Raw genomic sequence first — 14,594 nt, 5'->3', positions numbered from 1 at the left:
GGATGTGATCAGCCTGTAAAGCAGAAGACGCTTTGCCCCTGAGCTTTTGCCTAGCATATGCAGCCAAAATGGATCTTGGCCTATAGATTTCTGAAGGTTAGACTGGGACACTGAAAAATATCACCGCCCTTAGGGCTCCATATATTGCACAAATAGACTCAAGCTCTCTACGGCACCTTTGTTAAGCCTTATCAACTTGGAACAGCTTGTCAATTTGGGTTGGAACTCCAGTCCTGGGAGAACTGTGCTATCAGAGGCCTTCCTCATAGTTGTGCCAGCACGCCAAGCATGGAAACCCCCAAAGTTACCAAACTACAGTAAAAAAGAAACATACCAATTTTTTGGCCAAATTTATTCTGACATTATGTGTTGTCATCTGTGTGGAGAGCAATTTGATATGTAGCATCTGAACAACTGATGCGCCCCTTGTAATAGCAGGGGAATAACCTGGGGGAATGGGGTTGGGGGGAGATAGCTTTTTTATAAATGCTGAGGGAGCTAGCACGACAGAAGAACATTATTTTGCACAGGATGGTTAAAAGCAGGCATATAAGACCCAGATGGACAGAAGATCCAATCCTTTGCACTGTTATAGCCACTGGCAAACCCTAACAGTACATGGCAATCAAGGGGGGGCCTCCTTTATGCTGGCCTAATTCGACTGCAGTGGACGTAAAAAGAGTTTGGTCCAGCTGTCTGAATGTGAAGTAGACCCACCACGTCATTCAAGCTCTGGGCTTCAGTCTTTTGGAAATAAATACCACCAGCATCTAAGCTGCTTTAATTTATTTCGGGGTCCGTGGGGGAGAAAATAAAAGCCCTGGAAGATGAATTTCTCCTTTTTTCTTCTTCCACTTGGAGGTTGTGAAGGCAATAAGGGGAAAAAAATCTCTCAACGGATCATCTGGCTAAAGGAGGAGGAAGATATGGAATGTTTACTTTAGCTTCTCCTGCAGAGTGCGAGATCCAGAGCCTCTGTCTGAAAGATGGCTGAAATGAAAAGCCCCCTGTTTTCTTTTCAGATAACCTCAGCACTACCTACCCCTTCCACTTGCAGTTCCCTGCCAGCACCGCCCTGCCTGAATCCCAAATAGATTAAGGAAACAAACTCCCAAGTGCAGCTAATCCTACCGCAGCTAGGCCAGGAGTTAAAAAGGAAAATCTTCTACATCCTAACAATTGCAGTGATCCCGAGTTTTAATCAGCCCTCATCTCAAGCAATAAAAAGGCAGTAAATGAAATCTACCTTTACCATATTAGACGCCACCAATGAGCAAGAACTGAGCAGCTTTTCTTTATGAATTCAACCAGGCCTGGCCACAAGTAGGCCTTTCATACTTTCTAATCCCAGCCCCCCTCCAAGATTTTTTTTTTCTTCTTCTCTTCACCGTTCTCACATAATACCTTATAGCCCAGAAGCAAGGCCCTCCGTCTCCACATCCCTTTCATAGACGTGTCATTTCTAACATCAAGCTAATCTATATGTTGCCATGGCATCCCTCCTTTATCTGCCTTTACATCTTATGAGCTGCATGGATTTACCACATTATTTTTATCTGAAAGACAGAAAATGGTGGTTTTATTGCCATACAATCAGATTACTGCTGCTAGTTTCTCTATGCCTTTTTACCATACTTCAATCAAAAGGGATCACTTTCTTTATACCCTGCCCTTGATTTACATTACATCTGTAAAGGGCCTAGTCTGGGTTGTAATCCCCTTATTAAACTAGGAGCAGGGTTGATTTGCCTAAAAATAAAAGCAAATTGTGTCAGACCTTTTCACTTTGTTTTTGATTCGGAACTACAAAATGGATTACTAAAAGAAATCTTCAGAGTTCACACGGCCGCTATACTACTGAATTTGAAATGAGAATTAAACAAGTTAAGCAAGAGGGACAATGCCATCGGTTTACATTTTCCATCATGGGTGAAGAGCTGAATGGAGTGATGCCTTTTGTATGTACCAGCTTTACAGAGAAACAATGAAGCCACAGGAGTTCTCTTCCCAAGCAGTTTCTTCTGCTGTGTTTGGCCATCATCCCTCCGGTCTACTTTACATTTACCAAATGCAAATTGGGCACGAGGGGGAAGGGGGGCTCTGTCACTTGGAAATATCAGAAATGCCCCAAATCTCATGTTGATGGCTGCTAGGCCCTCCTCAGCAAAATATTCCAGTCAACCCGTCTTCCTAACCTCAACATCATGAAATGACTGAGGCCTATGCAGAAGATGGGATCCGTGGCTTTAGAAATGGTGGGTTTTGTCCCAGTGCCCAAGGAAGGCTGATTTCACAGGAAAAAAGTTTCAACCACAGTTCCCAAAACCTCCCCCCTCAACATTTCCTTTTTGTTTGCACCTCTTTAAGATGAGGTCTCTATAATATATATGTTGTATTAGTAAAGCTATGTGCACCCATTAAAAATGGGGGAAATAAAAGACAAAGGAATGAAATAAAAACCTTGATTTCATCTTGATTTTGATTCACTGCCTATCTAACAGCAATTCTTGAAGTGAAAATTACTTTACTTTTAAAAGGTGCACAGAGAAGAACCATTATACTTCCAAATAATCACAGGTAAAGGAGAGTAAAAAAGAAAACAACCGAGTCAGAAATCTGGTCTTTGGCTGGCTGTATGTTTCCTGTAGCTGTATATTTTTAAAAAATCACTAACATCTTGGACCAGAAGCCACTGAAAGAAAGGAACGCATTTAAGAATCTTTGCCTCTGAGGAGCAACTGGGAATAATTATGTTTTGGGTGCAAGCTGAAGCAAAGTGCTTAGACTATAGTAAGTTCAATTTGCATTTTACAAGCTTACATGTAAGTTTTTAGATGATACAATAGATCAACTCTGCTCTCTCTGGACTCAAGGGCTAGTCGGGTGAAACCATTCAGAACTATGGTTTTGGCGTTTCTGCTAATGTGACAAATACCTGAAACTTTTTGGAAGGTTACTACACCTTCTGCCTTTCAAGGATGAGAAATTCAAGTGTTGCGTTTTAAGACTTTCTACTCCACGGGGAAGGGCCCAACTTTCTTGCTACCAGGGCTCATAGGTGAGCCAGTCCCAAACACATTCCTATATTATATTCCTCTGAAGTCCATAGCAGCTAAGATTAAGAAGTAAAGTGTCATGATTCCCAAAGAAAAGCCTTGTCAAGTAACCGGGATACCTTAATGTGTTTTGAGATAGCGTTTCAGCCGCGCCTTTCTGCTCCAGCAGGTTCAGTTTTCTTGTGAAACAAAGAATCTCCATTACTTAGAGTTTATCATCCTGACAAAATGCAAGGAATGTGGATGTGAAAGAACTAACAATTCCACCCCTTGCTGCTTTGTATGTCCCCCTCCCCACACACTCTCTATATTAAAACTGACAACATTAACCCAAACATAAATTGCAGAGCACAGTTCGAGGGTCTATTCAGTCAGCAGAGAATGTGCATTTGTTTGCCGACAACAACAAAAATAAGAATTTCATAAACAGCCAGTGAGAGGCAGCTGGTTTATGCCACTGAAAGCACAGCTCAAAGAGGACCATTAATGGCAGGCTGGTTTATCAGTCTCTGACAGGTTTGTGTTTGTTCAGACTAACCGTGTAACATGTTATCAGAGATATTGACTTGGCTATCTGTTTGCTTTCCTTTAGCCAATTAAAAAAAAAATCTTAAAGGAAAGGAGCCCCAGAACTGGTTGTTAACTGAAAAGTGATTAGCTGGCACAAACACTCAACACAAGAAAAGCAGCCTCACACTGACAAGCACTCTCGATAAGTTAAGCTCCTTGTCCGTCAGACTAGATCCAACCCAGTAAACTACAGACGAAGACTGTGGTTTGCAGAATCAAGTCCGAGGTTGGATGTCATCTTGGCTCCAGAGGCCAAGCTGTAAAGCATGTGGACTAGTACCTTTTCAGGGACAGACATGAAGGTGTGGAAGTGGCTGGGGGGGGGGGGAGAGCAGCTGGGCATACATCCACAACTGAGTAGTTTATTATGCTGCCTTTATGGGGCAACCCTAACCAGAGTTGCATCTGCCTAAATGCACCACAGAATTAGAAGGGCGTAACTGTGCTATAATACATTGTTATGCTGATCTCTAAAATGGATATTTAATTTGAATATTTCTCCCCACCAACATGCATCCTCATCACCTTCTGTGCAAATGTTACTACATGCTAAAGGTTCTTTTTATGAACATAGGAAGACATATCCTATATATTCGGAAAAGATTGTAAGACTATCTAAGGTATACTTCGAGTCAAGGGGTATGTGTTTAAATCACGGTCGACTCTCTTCTCCCTTGGCTAAACATCCTAGTCATTAAACAGAATCGCAATTGTAGTTTAGGAGATTAAGTGATAAAAATATTTAGGATCAAAGTTATTCCATTATAAATAATGAATTTTGATCACAATTTGTGATTAACTGCTTCCAGGTATAACACATGCATGCTAAAAATAGCAAATATAAATATCCCATGAATGAACACAGTTATAGTGTGGAAAAGTCAAACGTGTGGGCCTACACCAAGCTCTTTCCAAAATTACCCAAAGAAGAGGCAGCGAAAACTCTCTCCTTGGTCAGATGTCTGCATTTTGCTAAGGAATTATGCACTAGCCTCCCTGCAAACAAAGTTGCTGCATTCTCAAAGAGATTTTGCTCTTGAGAAGGGCAAGTCTCCCCACCCAGCACCACCACCAGAAATATCACTAACTCATTTGTACTTTTCCCTAAAGCACAAACCTCCATGGCCTACAAACCACAAGGGCTTCTTTTTTCAAGTCTCCAGCACCTTCTAGCTCACCTTGTCAGAGAAATGAGTCAACCTGGATTAATCGAGGAAAAACAACTTTTAATTGCTGCTACCAAGCAACTTGCAAGTGGTTCTTCTTGGACCAGGGCAGGGCAGTTATTAGATCATGTTAAAGCGCCTTTAGAGCCTGCCCAACTGTTTATGGAGTAACACAATCTGCATTGCCCTTTAAAATAGATTCATGACTTTGGAGACGGGGTTATACGCTGTAAGAGCGCCCAGAACAAGCCATTTGCGACTTAAAATAGAAGGGAGGGATAGTTCAGGCAAGGTTAGGCCTGGAAGCAACCAGAAATGGGCAGTGAACACAGACCCTGTTCTGTATTGGAAGAGTGACCTCTGTAGGAATAAAGCCATTACTAGACTGCAGCAGCCGAGGCCAGGATGCCCTCTACCTCTAGCACTCCGCTTAATTCTATCCGCTACACAAACGTGACCCTCTTTGCTCAAGTACATGGCAGTTTTTTAAAGCCCTCTGCTTCTTATACGGCTCTCGTCTTGCTCGTTTTTGTGTGTAAACACAGATTTAATATTCTGCCTTTCCTAGGTCTAAGAGAGAATTACACTAAGCTTTAATCCAGGCAGCTAGACACAACTAAGGAGCGTCTCTCGCACAGCAGCAATTTCTTTACATGTGTGTCTGTCTTGGGAGGAGAGGTAAGCACTGCTGAGCGTAAAGGGAGGGCAACGATCCAGTTCAGAATACGCCAATTCCCCTTTTTTTAATGAAAGCAACACACCCGTCCCCCTTTGTTTTTTCCCCTATTTAAAAACAATGCTTGTTATCAAGGGTCACAACCTCTGATCGTAACTCTCCCTTGCCTTTGAAGAGAAATCTACAACAGAGTGGAAGAAAAAAACGATGGTGTCAGAATGTGATGTTGTAAATAAACTCCTCTGGGTTCTAGGTCTAAGCCCGAACTTGTGGCATCATTTCAGGAGGTGGCAGGGAGCATGTCAAGAGACACCCAACTGCACAGCCATCTCACACTTGCAAGACAGGAGGTCCCCCCCCCTCCCTGCATGGTCCATTTAAAGCTTATTTTAGCAGCCATTTAACTCTTGCGCTCTGCAGGCGGCTTGGAATTGTTCACAAGTGGCAAGTTTGATGTACATAGGAAAGCAGCGCTCTTTTTCTATTTCCTAGGAAGTCGTTCAAGGCGGCGCTGTTACAATGGCTCCTTAAAAATCACTCTGTCTGCCAATATGATCAGGAGACTTTTATCGATGCTCCTTAAAAAAGAAAAATCCAAATGGTATTGAAAAGGTTTCCTTGGGATTTCCAGGCCTCTCACAGTCTATCTGCTGCAAAAAGGTGTGTCTCCCCCCCCCCCTTTCTTTTCTTTTCTTTCTAAAGCTGAGAAGAAAGGTGAGATCTTTTATCAGGGCTCTATCTGATCTGGCTCTAACTTCTGCATTCCATGGAAAGCCCTCCCTGCTGGATGCCCAGCTCCAGCCAGTGCACCGGTTTCTCAGTCCTGCCAACCCACCACCTCTCCCGTGGGGCCTCTTTCTGCGGGGGGGGGGCATTTTTCACCTTAACGGGGAAGGACAACAAGGGCTCGGGTTTTACAAGCAGGGGGACCGTGGCGGAAACTCCCACCTCCCCTTTCCCCGCAGGAAGGTTTCGCAGAATGCCTCTCGCCGCCGCTCCGACAGTTGCGCGGCGCAGAGCGACCCAACCCCTCTCAGGGGCAAGCCCTTTCTTCCTTTCCGTCTTCCGCCTGCTGGGCCAAAGAGAGGGAGGCGGACAGCACAGAGCCCGCGCCCGGCCTTGCCTCGGCAGCCTCAAGCCCAGAAGGGGCGGCTTTTGCGAGGGTCGCCCCGGCGCTCTCCTCTGCCCGGCCCCGCCACGGCCTCCCTGCAGCCTGCGGGCCTCTCCGTGACGGACGGGGACCTGCCCACGGCTGAGTCACCGGCACGCATCTCTGCCGCTTCTCTCGCCTGACACTGCAGGCCCACCGGCCGCTCGGATGGCGAAAAGGGCGGCCGGCCTGCCTGGCTGCCTGCCGAGGCGACCCCAATTGCGCGCAGCACGGAGGCCGGCAGCCAGGAGGACCGGCGGGCGCGCACCGCTTCCCTCCCAAGTCGCCGCGCTATCCCGCCCGGAGTTGCGCCCGGCGGAAGCACCTCTCCCGAGGATGGCGGTGCAAAGACGACCCCCCCCCCACCAAAGCAGGGCCCAAGCTCCCCCCCCCCCGCGCCCCCTAGGGCCGCGTCGCCTCCCCAGGTGGCGGCAGGCTCGGAGCAGCCCGGAAGGCGCGCCAGGGCGAGTGCCCGCGGCCTGGCGCAAGGGCCTGGGCGAGCGGGAGAGGAGAGGCGCCCCCTACCTGCCTCCCTGCCTGCCCGCCCGCCCGCCCCGTCCGCGGTCCCACCTGCCCGGCGGCGCGCTCACTTACTTGGGGTTGGAGGAGTTCCAGTAGATGGGCTCCAGCACGAGCGAGCTGGCCAGCGCGGTCCGGCACAGGAGCACCCAGATGGCCCAGCAGCACTTCCCGAGCGGGGATCCCCCCCGGCGCGCCACCATGGTCGGGGGCGCCGCCGCCGCCGCCGGCTCCTGCCGCCGAGGATCGCCAACTCCGCGGCGGCGCCGGCACAGAAGGGCGGCCCCAGCCACAGTCCCCGCGAGGCCAAGGCGCCCGCCCGCCCGTCACGCCACGCCACCAAGCTAATCCGCGGCCGGCCGCCTCACTGGCTCCTGCGCCCGGCCGCCGGCATCCAGTCGCCGCTGCCGCCGCCGCCGCCGCCAAGCCCCGCCGAGGCCAGCGCCGCCGCCCGCCCAGCTGCCAGAGGCGGAAGACAAGAGCCGCCGTCGCTCAGTCCGGCCGTCGTCGTCGCAAGCCCCCCCGGGCACCGGCTCCGCTCCGCCGCCGTCCGCGCCTCTATAAATCCACCTGAAGAAGGAGAAGCGGCGCGTCCCGCCCGGCGCCTCCGCGGCGCGCCATCCCTCGCTCGCTCGCCCTCCCGGCCAAGGGCGGCTTCTTCCCGGCGTCCAAAGCAGCGGCGGCGGCGGCGGCCGTCCCTCTCCCGCGGGATCGGGCGGAGACGAGGCTCCCACCGGCGGGCTCCCAGCGCCCGCGACTCCAGCCCAAGGCAAGCAGACGGCGGTGGCGCACCCGCTCCCACGCAGCCAGCCAGGCGCAGACCCCCGCCGAAATGGGCTCGCTCGCCTGCCGCGCTGCCCTCCGCCTTGTCGTGCTCCTCGGCGGTGGCGGCTTCGGGCCGGGCGCTGGGGCCGCGGACTCCTGGTCGGCTCCGGAGGCGAGAGTGCGGCTTCGAGTCCTCGCTCCGGCGCTCGGGCTCCCCACTATAAACCCGGCCACCCCCCTTCTCCGGCAGCTCCGCCGCTGGTTGGGTGGCGTCCCTGTCACTTAGGCGCACCTCGCGTCTGGGCGCACCCCCCGCGTGCCGAAGGGGGCGGGTCCGCGCGGGGGAGGGGCCGGCGGGGGGAGGGAGGGAGGCGGGAGGGAGGCGTGGGCGGACAGGTAAGGCGGCCCGGCTCATTAGTCCCCTCAGCCGCGGCTAATCGCGAGGGAGCGGTCGGAGGGGCCCCCCTTTTTTAAAAAAAGGATTAATTTTTAATAATAATTATTATTGCTATTATTTCGCGCCTTCTGGCCAGCTCGATCCGGCCAAACGATCTCGGAAGCGAAGCCGGCCCGGCCCTGATTGGCGTCCGGAGGGGAGACCACCGAGGCAGCCGAGGGTCGCGGCGCAGAGGCAGGCCAGGGCGAGCCGCCTCCGAAGGGCGCTCGCCATCCCGCGGCCGACCCTCGGCGCGCACAGAGGCGGCCCATTCTGGCCCGGACGGGGGTCTCCGTGGGCTTCCCAAGTTCGCTCCGATCCTCGCTCGGGGAACTTTCTCCAGGGGCCCGAAGGCATACCCCCGCCCGCTCGCCTGCTGCTCGGAAGCCCCGGAGGACGAGTCGCCCGACGTGCGGGGATGACCCACATCCGTCCGTCCGGCTCCTCTCCGCCGCCCGCACCCTTTCCCGGGTGGCCCCCGGGGATTGCCGCGGGGCCGGTTCCCGAGGCAGGAAGCCGCTGGCCGGGGGGGGGGGGAGGGTGGCGCAGGTCCCCTTGGCGCCCTTCTGGAGCGCCTCTCGGGCTGTGGACGGAGGGCTCCGCTGGCCTCTTTCCCTCCCTTGCGGCGAACCCCGCCAGCCAGTCGGCCCCGGCCTGCAAGGTGGCGCTTTGGCGGCCACCTGCCTGCCACCTCCCGCCCCGGCCGCCCGCCGACTGTGGCGGGGGTAGTCTGCGGCTGGGAGCAGGGCGAGGGGCTTGCACGGAGGCAGCGCGCGGATCGGGGCCGCCGGGACAGGGTCGCCTCGGCTGCCGGCTCCGTCTCGCCCGCCAGCCTCGCAGCCCTCGGCGCGCCGTTCCATAGAGCCACAGCGCCCACTAGCGACCGCCGCGGAAACTGCGGTCCGCGGAACAACGCCCGGGCCGCTTTGACGCTGCGGTCCCCGCGACGCTTTACTCTCGAGTTATCCCGGCTTGATCGGGGGCGGGGCCGGGCCGGGCCGGGGGCGGGATTTGAGCCGGTTGGGGCATCACGGCTCGGAAGTCCTGGTTTCGATCTTCTCTCCGAGGCCGTCCGCTGGACAAAAAAGAGAAAAGAAAGCCACGCGAAATCAAAGCCGGTGAAGAACGGGATGGGCCCCATCTGTTGCCGATTATGAATTATTTTAATGTAATGTAATGTTTTGTGTCGGGCAGGGACAGCAAAACTCAGGAGTCCGTCGAATTGGCTGCGGCAGTCCAAGAGTGGGCTTCGGAGCACAGCCCATGGCCAAGGGATGCAGGCGTTCGCGTGAACCCCAGACGGACGGTCGTCGACGTCCCATACTGCCCCCGCCCGCCCGCCCAACGGGGGGACCTGGGCGCCTCGTCCCAAGAGCGCTGGGCTCCACCCAGCCAAGGGACGCCCCGACGCGCGCAGCTGCCTTCCCACGATCCCCGACGGAGACGCCCTGACCACTCCCGCCCTGGGTGGGGAAGAACCTTTAGGCGGCGGATCCCGGCAGGTTGTCCCGGAGCCCCAAACTCCGCGCGGTCTAAGTCGAAGGCGCCCTCCGCCGAGCCTCCCCGGCCTTTTTGGGCCCGTCTCGGTTGCCTGTCGCCCCCGACGGCCACGCTGAACCCTCAGCGGCCCTGGAGCCAGCCGGACGAAGGCAGGCCGACCCCCCAAAGGGGAACCCAGGCGCCCTGGCCGGCAGAGAGGCGCCCGCGACGGTACCCAGGGGAGGGGACAGAGACGCTGTCCCCGTTGAACGGGCGACTTGTTTAGCAACCACGAGCAGCTGGGCTGCCATGCTGCCAGCGTCTGCTTGACAGGGGCCCGTGCCGTTTCCGTGCGGCTTACTCCCGAGTAACATAGACCTCGGATCGGGACCCCACCCCCGTTTATCGGCGTGTCCTCTTCTCAGCGAGGGAGGGACTGGAGCGGCGCCCTGTTGCCCGAGCGGGGATCCCCCCCCCCCCTGTCGCTCCGTGTGGACCCGATTTTTACTCTTCCCACCCGTCCGCCGCCACCCGCTCCCCAGGCGAGAGAGGCCGCGCTCGGCTGTCTTTCCCCGGCGCCGCACGATCAGACGGCCGGCCACTCGGGATCGCGGGCAGCTACACCTGCGGGCCTGCGTCCGAGGACCGCGCCCACCCGTTCTCCCGAGGGGAGAGCGCAACCTCGCCGACGGCGACCGGGAGCAAGTGCCCGCGTGGAGCTGCCTGGCGCGTAAAAACCCCTCAGCCTCCGGGCAGCCGGAGGGGATCGGGCCCGCCGAGGGGAGGTGGAGCGCGCCCCCCTCGGAGGAGCCGCGATTGGAGGCCGCTGTTCTCCGCGTCTGCCGTAGGGACCCGGGCGGCCCGCCATGCTTCCCCAAAGGGACTACGACGCTGCAGCCGAGCCCGGCGGGGAGCGTGTATTGGGGGACTGGGGTGCCGCCGTGTAAACACGCGCAGCTTCACTCCGTCTCGGATACAGCCCCTGACTAGGATTTCTGGATTCCCCTTCTTAATCCTGGGGTCAGATCCTTTAGTTTCAAGGGGTAAAAGTTTGGGGGTTTTAAGTGTTAGCAGAGAGACTTGATTCTGGATTCAAACTTTCTTGACTCTTGAATAACGTCCAATTTGCTGATACGACCAGGCCGCTGGGATGTTTAGAGCCGCTCTCAGAAAGTTTAGAGCCCTTGTCCTCTTTGGGCCGCTGACTCCAGAACAGCTTCCAATGACCAGGATTCCGGCAAATGAACTGTGCTCAGGATTCAGCTTCCAGCCACACCTTCCCTCTCAAAAGGAAGGAAGATTTCCCCTGGAAGTTAATGGAGGTGGCATACAAATTCTGCCTCACGGATCTGTTCCTTCGTGATCCAGCTAGCAAGTGTTGGCTTAGGGGTGCAAGAATGAAGCGCCTACTGCTAGGAATAAGCCCCCCAATGCGACCTGTGCGGAAACTGAACCTTTTATGTATCCTCTACTCAGCAAACAGTACTCCTTTGCTACCACTCCTGGAGGTTACAGTGCAGCTGTGAAAAGGCAGCAAAAGGAGGCGTCCCAAGAGAAACGCTTCTGCCAAGAGCACTAGCTGGATTCCTCAGAGCTCCTGACCTTGCCACTTCCTTATTGTCTGGCTACAATTCCTTTCTTGCCAGTATTCTGGGAACCACCAAGCCAGGGATGCTGAAACCATAGCAGGGAGGTCAGTTCTGTATCTCACAGGACTGCCACAGCAGGGAGCAACTCTTTCCTGTCTTCCCAGTGCCCCTTGGCAAGGGTAGGGGCAGGGAAAAATAGATACGGAAAACATTATTCCCCTTCCCTTCGCCCCAATTAATTGGCAACCACTTCCTCTGTGTTTTCCTGTTTCCTGTTGGCTCTCGGAGGTGGATAAATGAGATCGGGAGAGAGCAGCTTCTAGGTTGGTGAGAGGTACATGTGTGTGTGTGGAAGGGGATTCTTTCTCCGTTGCAAAGATTACTTGTTTTGCGTGAGCGGGGAAGCATCAGAAAGAATCCTCCACCACCACCACTACCACAATACAAAGATTGTAGGGCTCACACACACACAAACCTCCAGACACAGTCAAATTATTCATTGGAAGAAGCTGCTGGAACAGATCTTGGACCTCCCCCATTTCTCTGGGCTGCTTGTTTGCTCTGAAAAACCTCCAAGATGTACAATAGTACAAGGCATTTGCAAACAGGGAGGAAGAGACAGATCGGATAAAATTGCTTTTTCCCCTCCTTCCAATGCCAAAACATGCTAGTGGGAGAACAAAGCCATTTTACTTGATTTCCTCTCAAATAGTTCAGGGCCCTGGGCTGTCATGCATTCTGTTTGCATGGCTCTCCCAACCTTTGGAGCAAGACTTCAAACCAAACCCAGGGCTCTTGGGCTAGGCAGGGACCGATCAGCCCCACAAAGTTCTTCCGACCTAATTTTAAAGGTGTTCTATTTGTTTTGGGATTCCGACTGCAGGAGTGTATTTGAATAGACTCAACCTGTTCCTTGAATGCTGAAGAGCATTGGGAGCAACATTTTAAGACAATTCTAAACTACAGAGTTTAAAGTCCTTGTAGTATTTTCAATGCAAGCAAAGGCTTCCCCCCCCCCCCACCCATAGGGCTCCTTCCAGGAAATCACAGCTCTCACTTTTGTACTCCATATTTTTATCAAATTCAATACCACCCTTGCATTAAAAAAATAAATAGAAAGGCCAGTTTATATATGCATTGTTTACGAATCCTGACCACCAATTCCATGTCCTGGGTGAAAGAATGGATCAATGATTTTTATTTGAGAAATACATAAACAAAAGGCATCGCATGCAACCTTGAAAGATATTACAATAAATAACTGATTGAAAGGGGGGGAAAACAAGTTTTGTGTTAAAAGGCTGGAGCTAAATTGTATTGCAGATCAAATATAAATTTATACCACACAGCCAAATCATTTCTCAAATGCAGGGACTCATAAGTTTTATTTCCATACATTTGGACATCTAAAGGTATTTCAATATATTGCCCCAAAAGACTGAATGAAATTGTTTGGATCACAGATAAGCCAGGATTAACATATGCCTATTCGTACAGACATCTGAATTTGTGTATTTCTAATGTTGGGAATCTATAAACCACTCAAACAATAACCTACTGAAACTTATATTGTCTCAAGCTCAGTAAAGTGGTTCTATGCAATAGTACCTCTATTTTCTTAGTACTAGGAGCTGTAGAGTTGGGAGGACAGGACAGTACCAATTTATCTTACACAGGGATTTCTAAGCATACTATAAGGTGCGGTTGTGAATATCATCACAAATCAGTCAGTTGATGTTTCAGTGATATTAGGTCTCCATTTTACAGGTTAAAAATGCTATTGCCTCACCCTCTCCCTATGCAGAAAAGTTTTCTTTAAGACAGGAAGAAAGTGTGTGTGTGTATGTGTATACACACATACACAACACCAAGTACTTCAGTCCATTATTCTTCTATGGGAAAAAACTTAGATCACACAATAAGCTTTAAAAAAAAAATTCTTCCAGCTGCAGTTTGAAATTGACCCAACTGTTTCCAGAGATAAAAAGGATATTTTAGACAAGCGCAGCTTGAAGTAAAACATGCCCAATGCTTATAGCAGTAGTAATTTATTGCAAACATATTCAATAATTAATTGACCCTTAGAGTTGCACTATGTATTTCACTGCCATCCTTTTATATTATACTCCAAGCGAGCAAAACATGAGGCCGTTCCATATCTGGGCCATGTATTGAAAAATCTGGACACAAAATAAATTATACACTCGCAAAACTAAAAGAGATTAGGCATTCGTTCTTTTACCACATTAAGATCATTTTTATTAAAATTCTTTAACGATGACATAAAGACATAACAAATACACTTATGGATGCCGTAAACAGCAATGGAAAAAGCTGTGTGGTAATAATTGTTAGACGGATTAATTTTCAGTCCAGTCCCAAAATATTGTTGGATTGGCAAAAGCAAGCAGGATCCAAATGCCCAAAAGCTAAGGACTAACGCAGCAACCATTTCTTCCTCCAACTTAGTCTTCCACTGCATCCACATCTATAAAATTATCCCCGCAAAGGTTGTAAAATTCTAATAATCCAAATGTGAACCTGCTGTGCCGGAAAATAAGTGCTTAGAGATGTGTGTGTGTGTGTGTGTGTGTTCCTTCCTTCTATCAGGCTTCTAAACCATTATGCAGGCCAATGTGTCAGCAAATGCTTCCAGGAACACTGCTGCAGCAATTGCAAAACACATGTGGCAGTCTTCGCTTGTGCAACATGCACTAGAAAAAGAAACCCAAGGCAGGGATCAAAAGAGTTAGAAAACCTGTTTCGTGAGCTCGAGGAACTTTCAACTTGCTACTGCCAAACACTGTCTCCCCCCCCCCCCAATGCTAGGTGACTAAGAGCTCTGAAGATAAGAGGAGTCTCCAGAGCTAACAATTCCACTGGACTAGCAACAGCCATGAGCCTAACTTGCTCTTTGGGTCCTACCCCAAAAGAGAGCTGCTGTATATTAAAGGGCCCCCTTAAAATAAGCCAAAAATAAGCCCCCTCCAAAAAGCTAAGAACAGCCACCAAATGGCACACAGCTACAGGAGCTGGAATTGTGTTCGCGAAGCCTGGCCTTGGAACTAGGCGTGTAAAAACAAAAAGTCTAGATGTCACTTTGAAGACTCGTGTGCTTTTGATGGTGGTAAAAGAAGATGCCGATGGTTAAAAATACGTGCAAGTAAAAAAAATGTACTTAAAACATA

The 14,594-nt window shown here is 51.6% G+C and overlaps 1 protein-coding gene across 2 annotated transcripts in view; it reads right to left on the bottom strand.

Annotated features, from left to right (window-relative positions):
* The window catches only part of EFNB2 (ephrin B2), a 60,055-nt gene extending 52,618 nt beyond the window's left edge, over nucleotides 1-7,437 (bottom strand). For both annotated transcript variants that reach the window (XM_077343770.1, XM_077343771.1), the window contains exon 1: nucleotides 7,213-7,437. In XM_077343770.1, the coding sequence (XP_077199885.1) occupies nucleotides 7,213-7,340 (128 nt within the window). In that variant the 5' untranslated portion in view covers nucleotides 7,341-7,437. The remainder of the gene's footprint in view (nucleotides 1-7,212) is intronic.
* Nucleotides 7,438-14,594: the final 7,157 nt, after the last annotated feature.

The sequence above is a fragment of the Paroedura picta genome, chromosome 6, assembly GCF_049243985.1.
Source record: "Paroedura picta isolate Pp20150507F chromosome 6, Ppicta_v3.0, whole genome shotgun sequence".
NCBI lineage: Eukaryota > Metazoa > Chordata > Lepidosauria > Squamata > Gekkonidae > Paroedura > Paroedura picta.
This window is presented reverse-complemented; position numbering and strand designations above follow the sequence as displayed.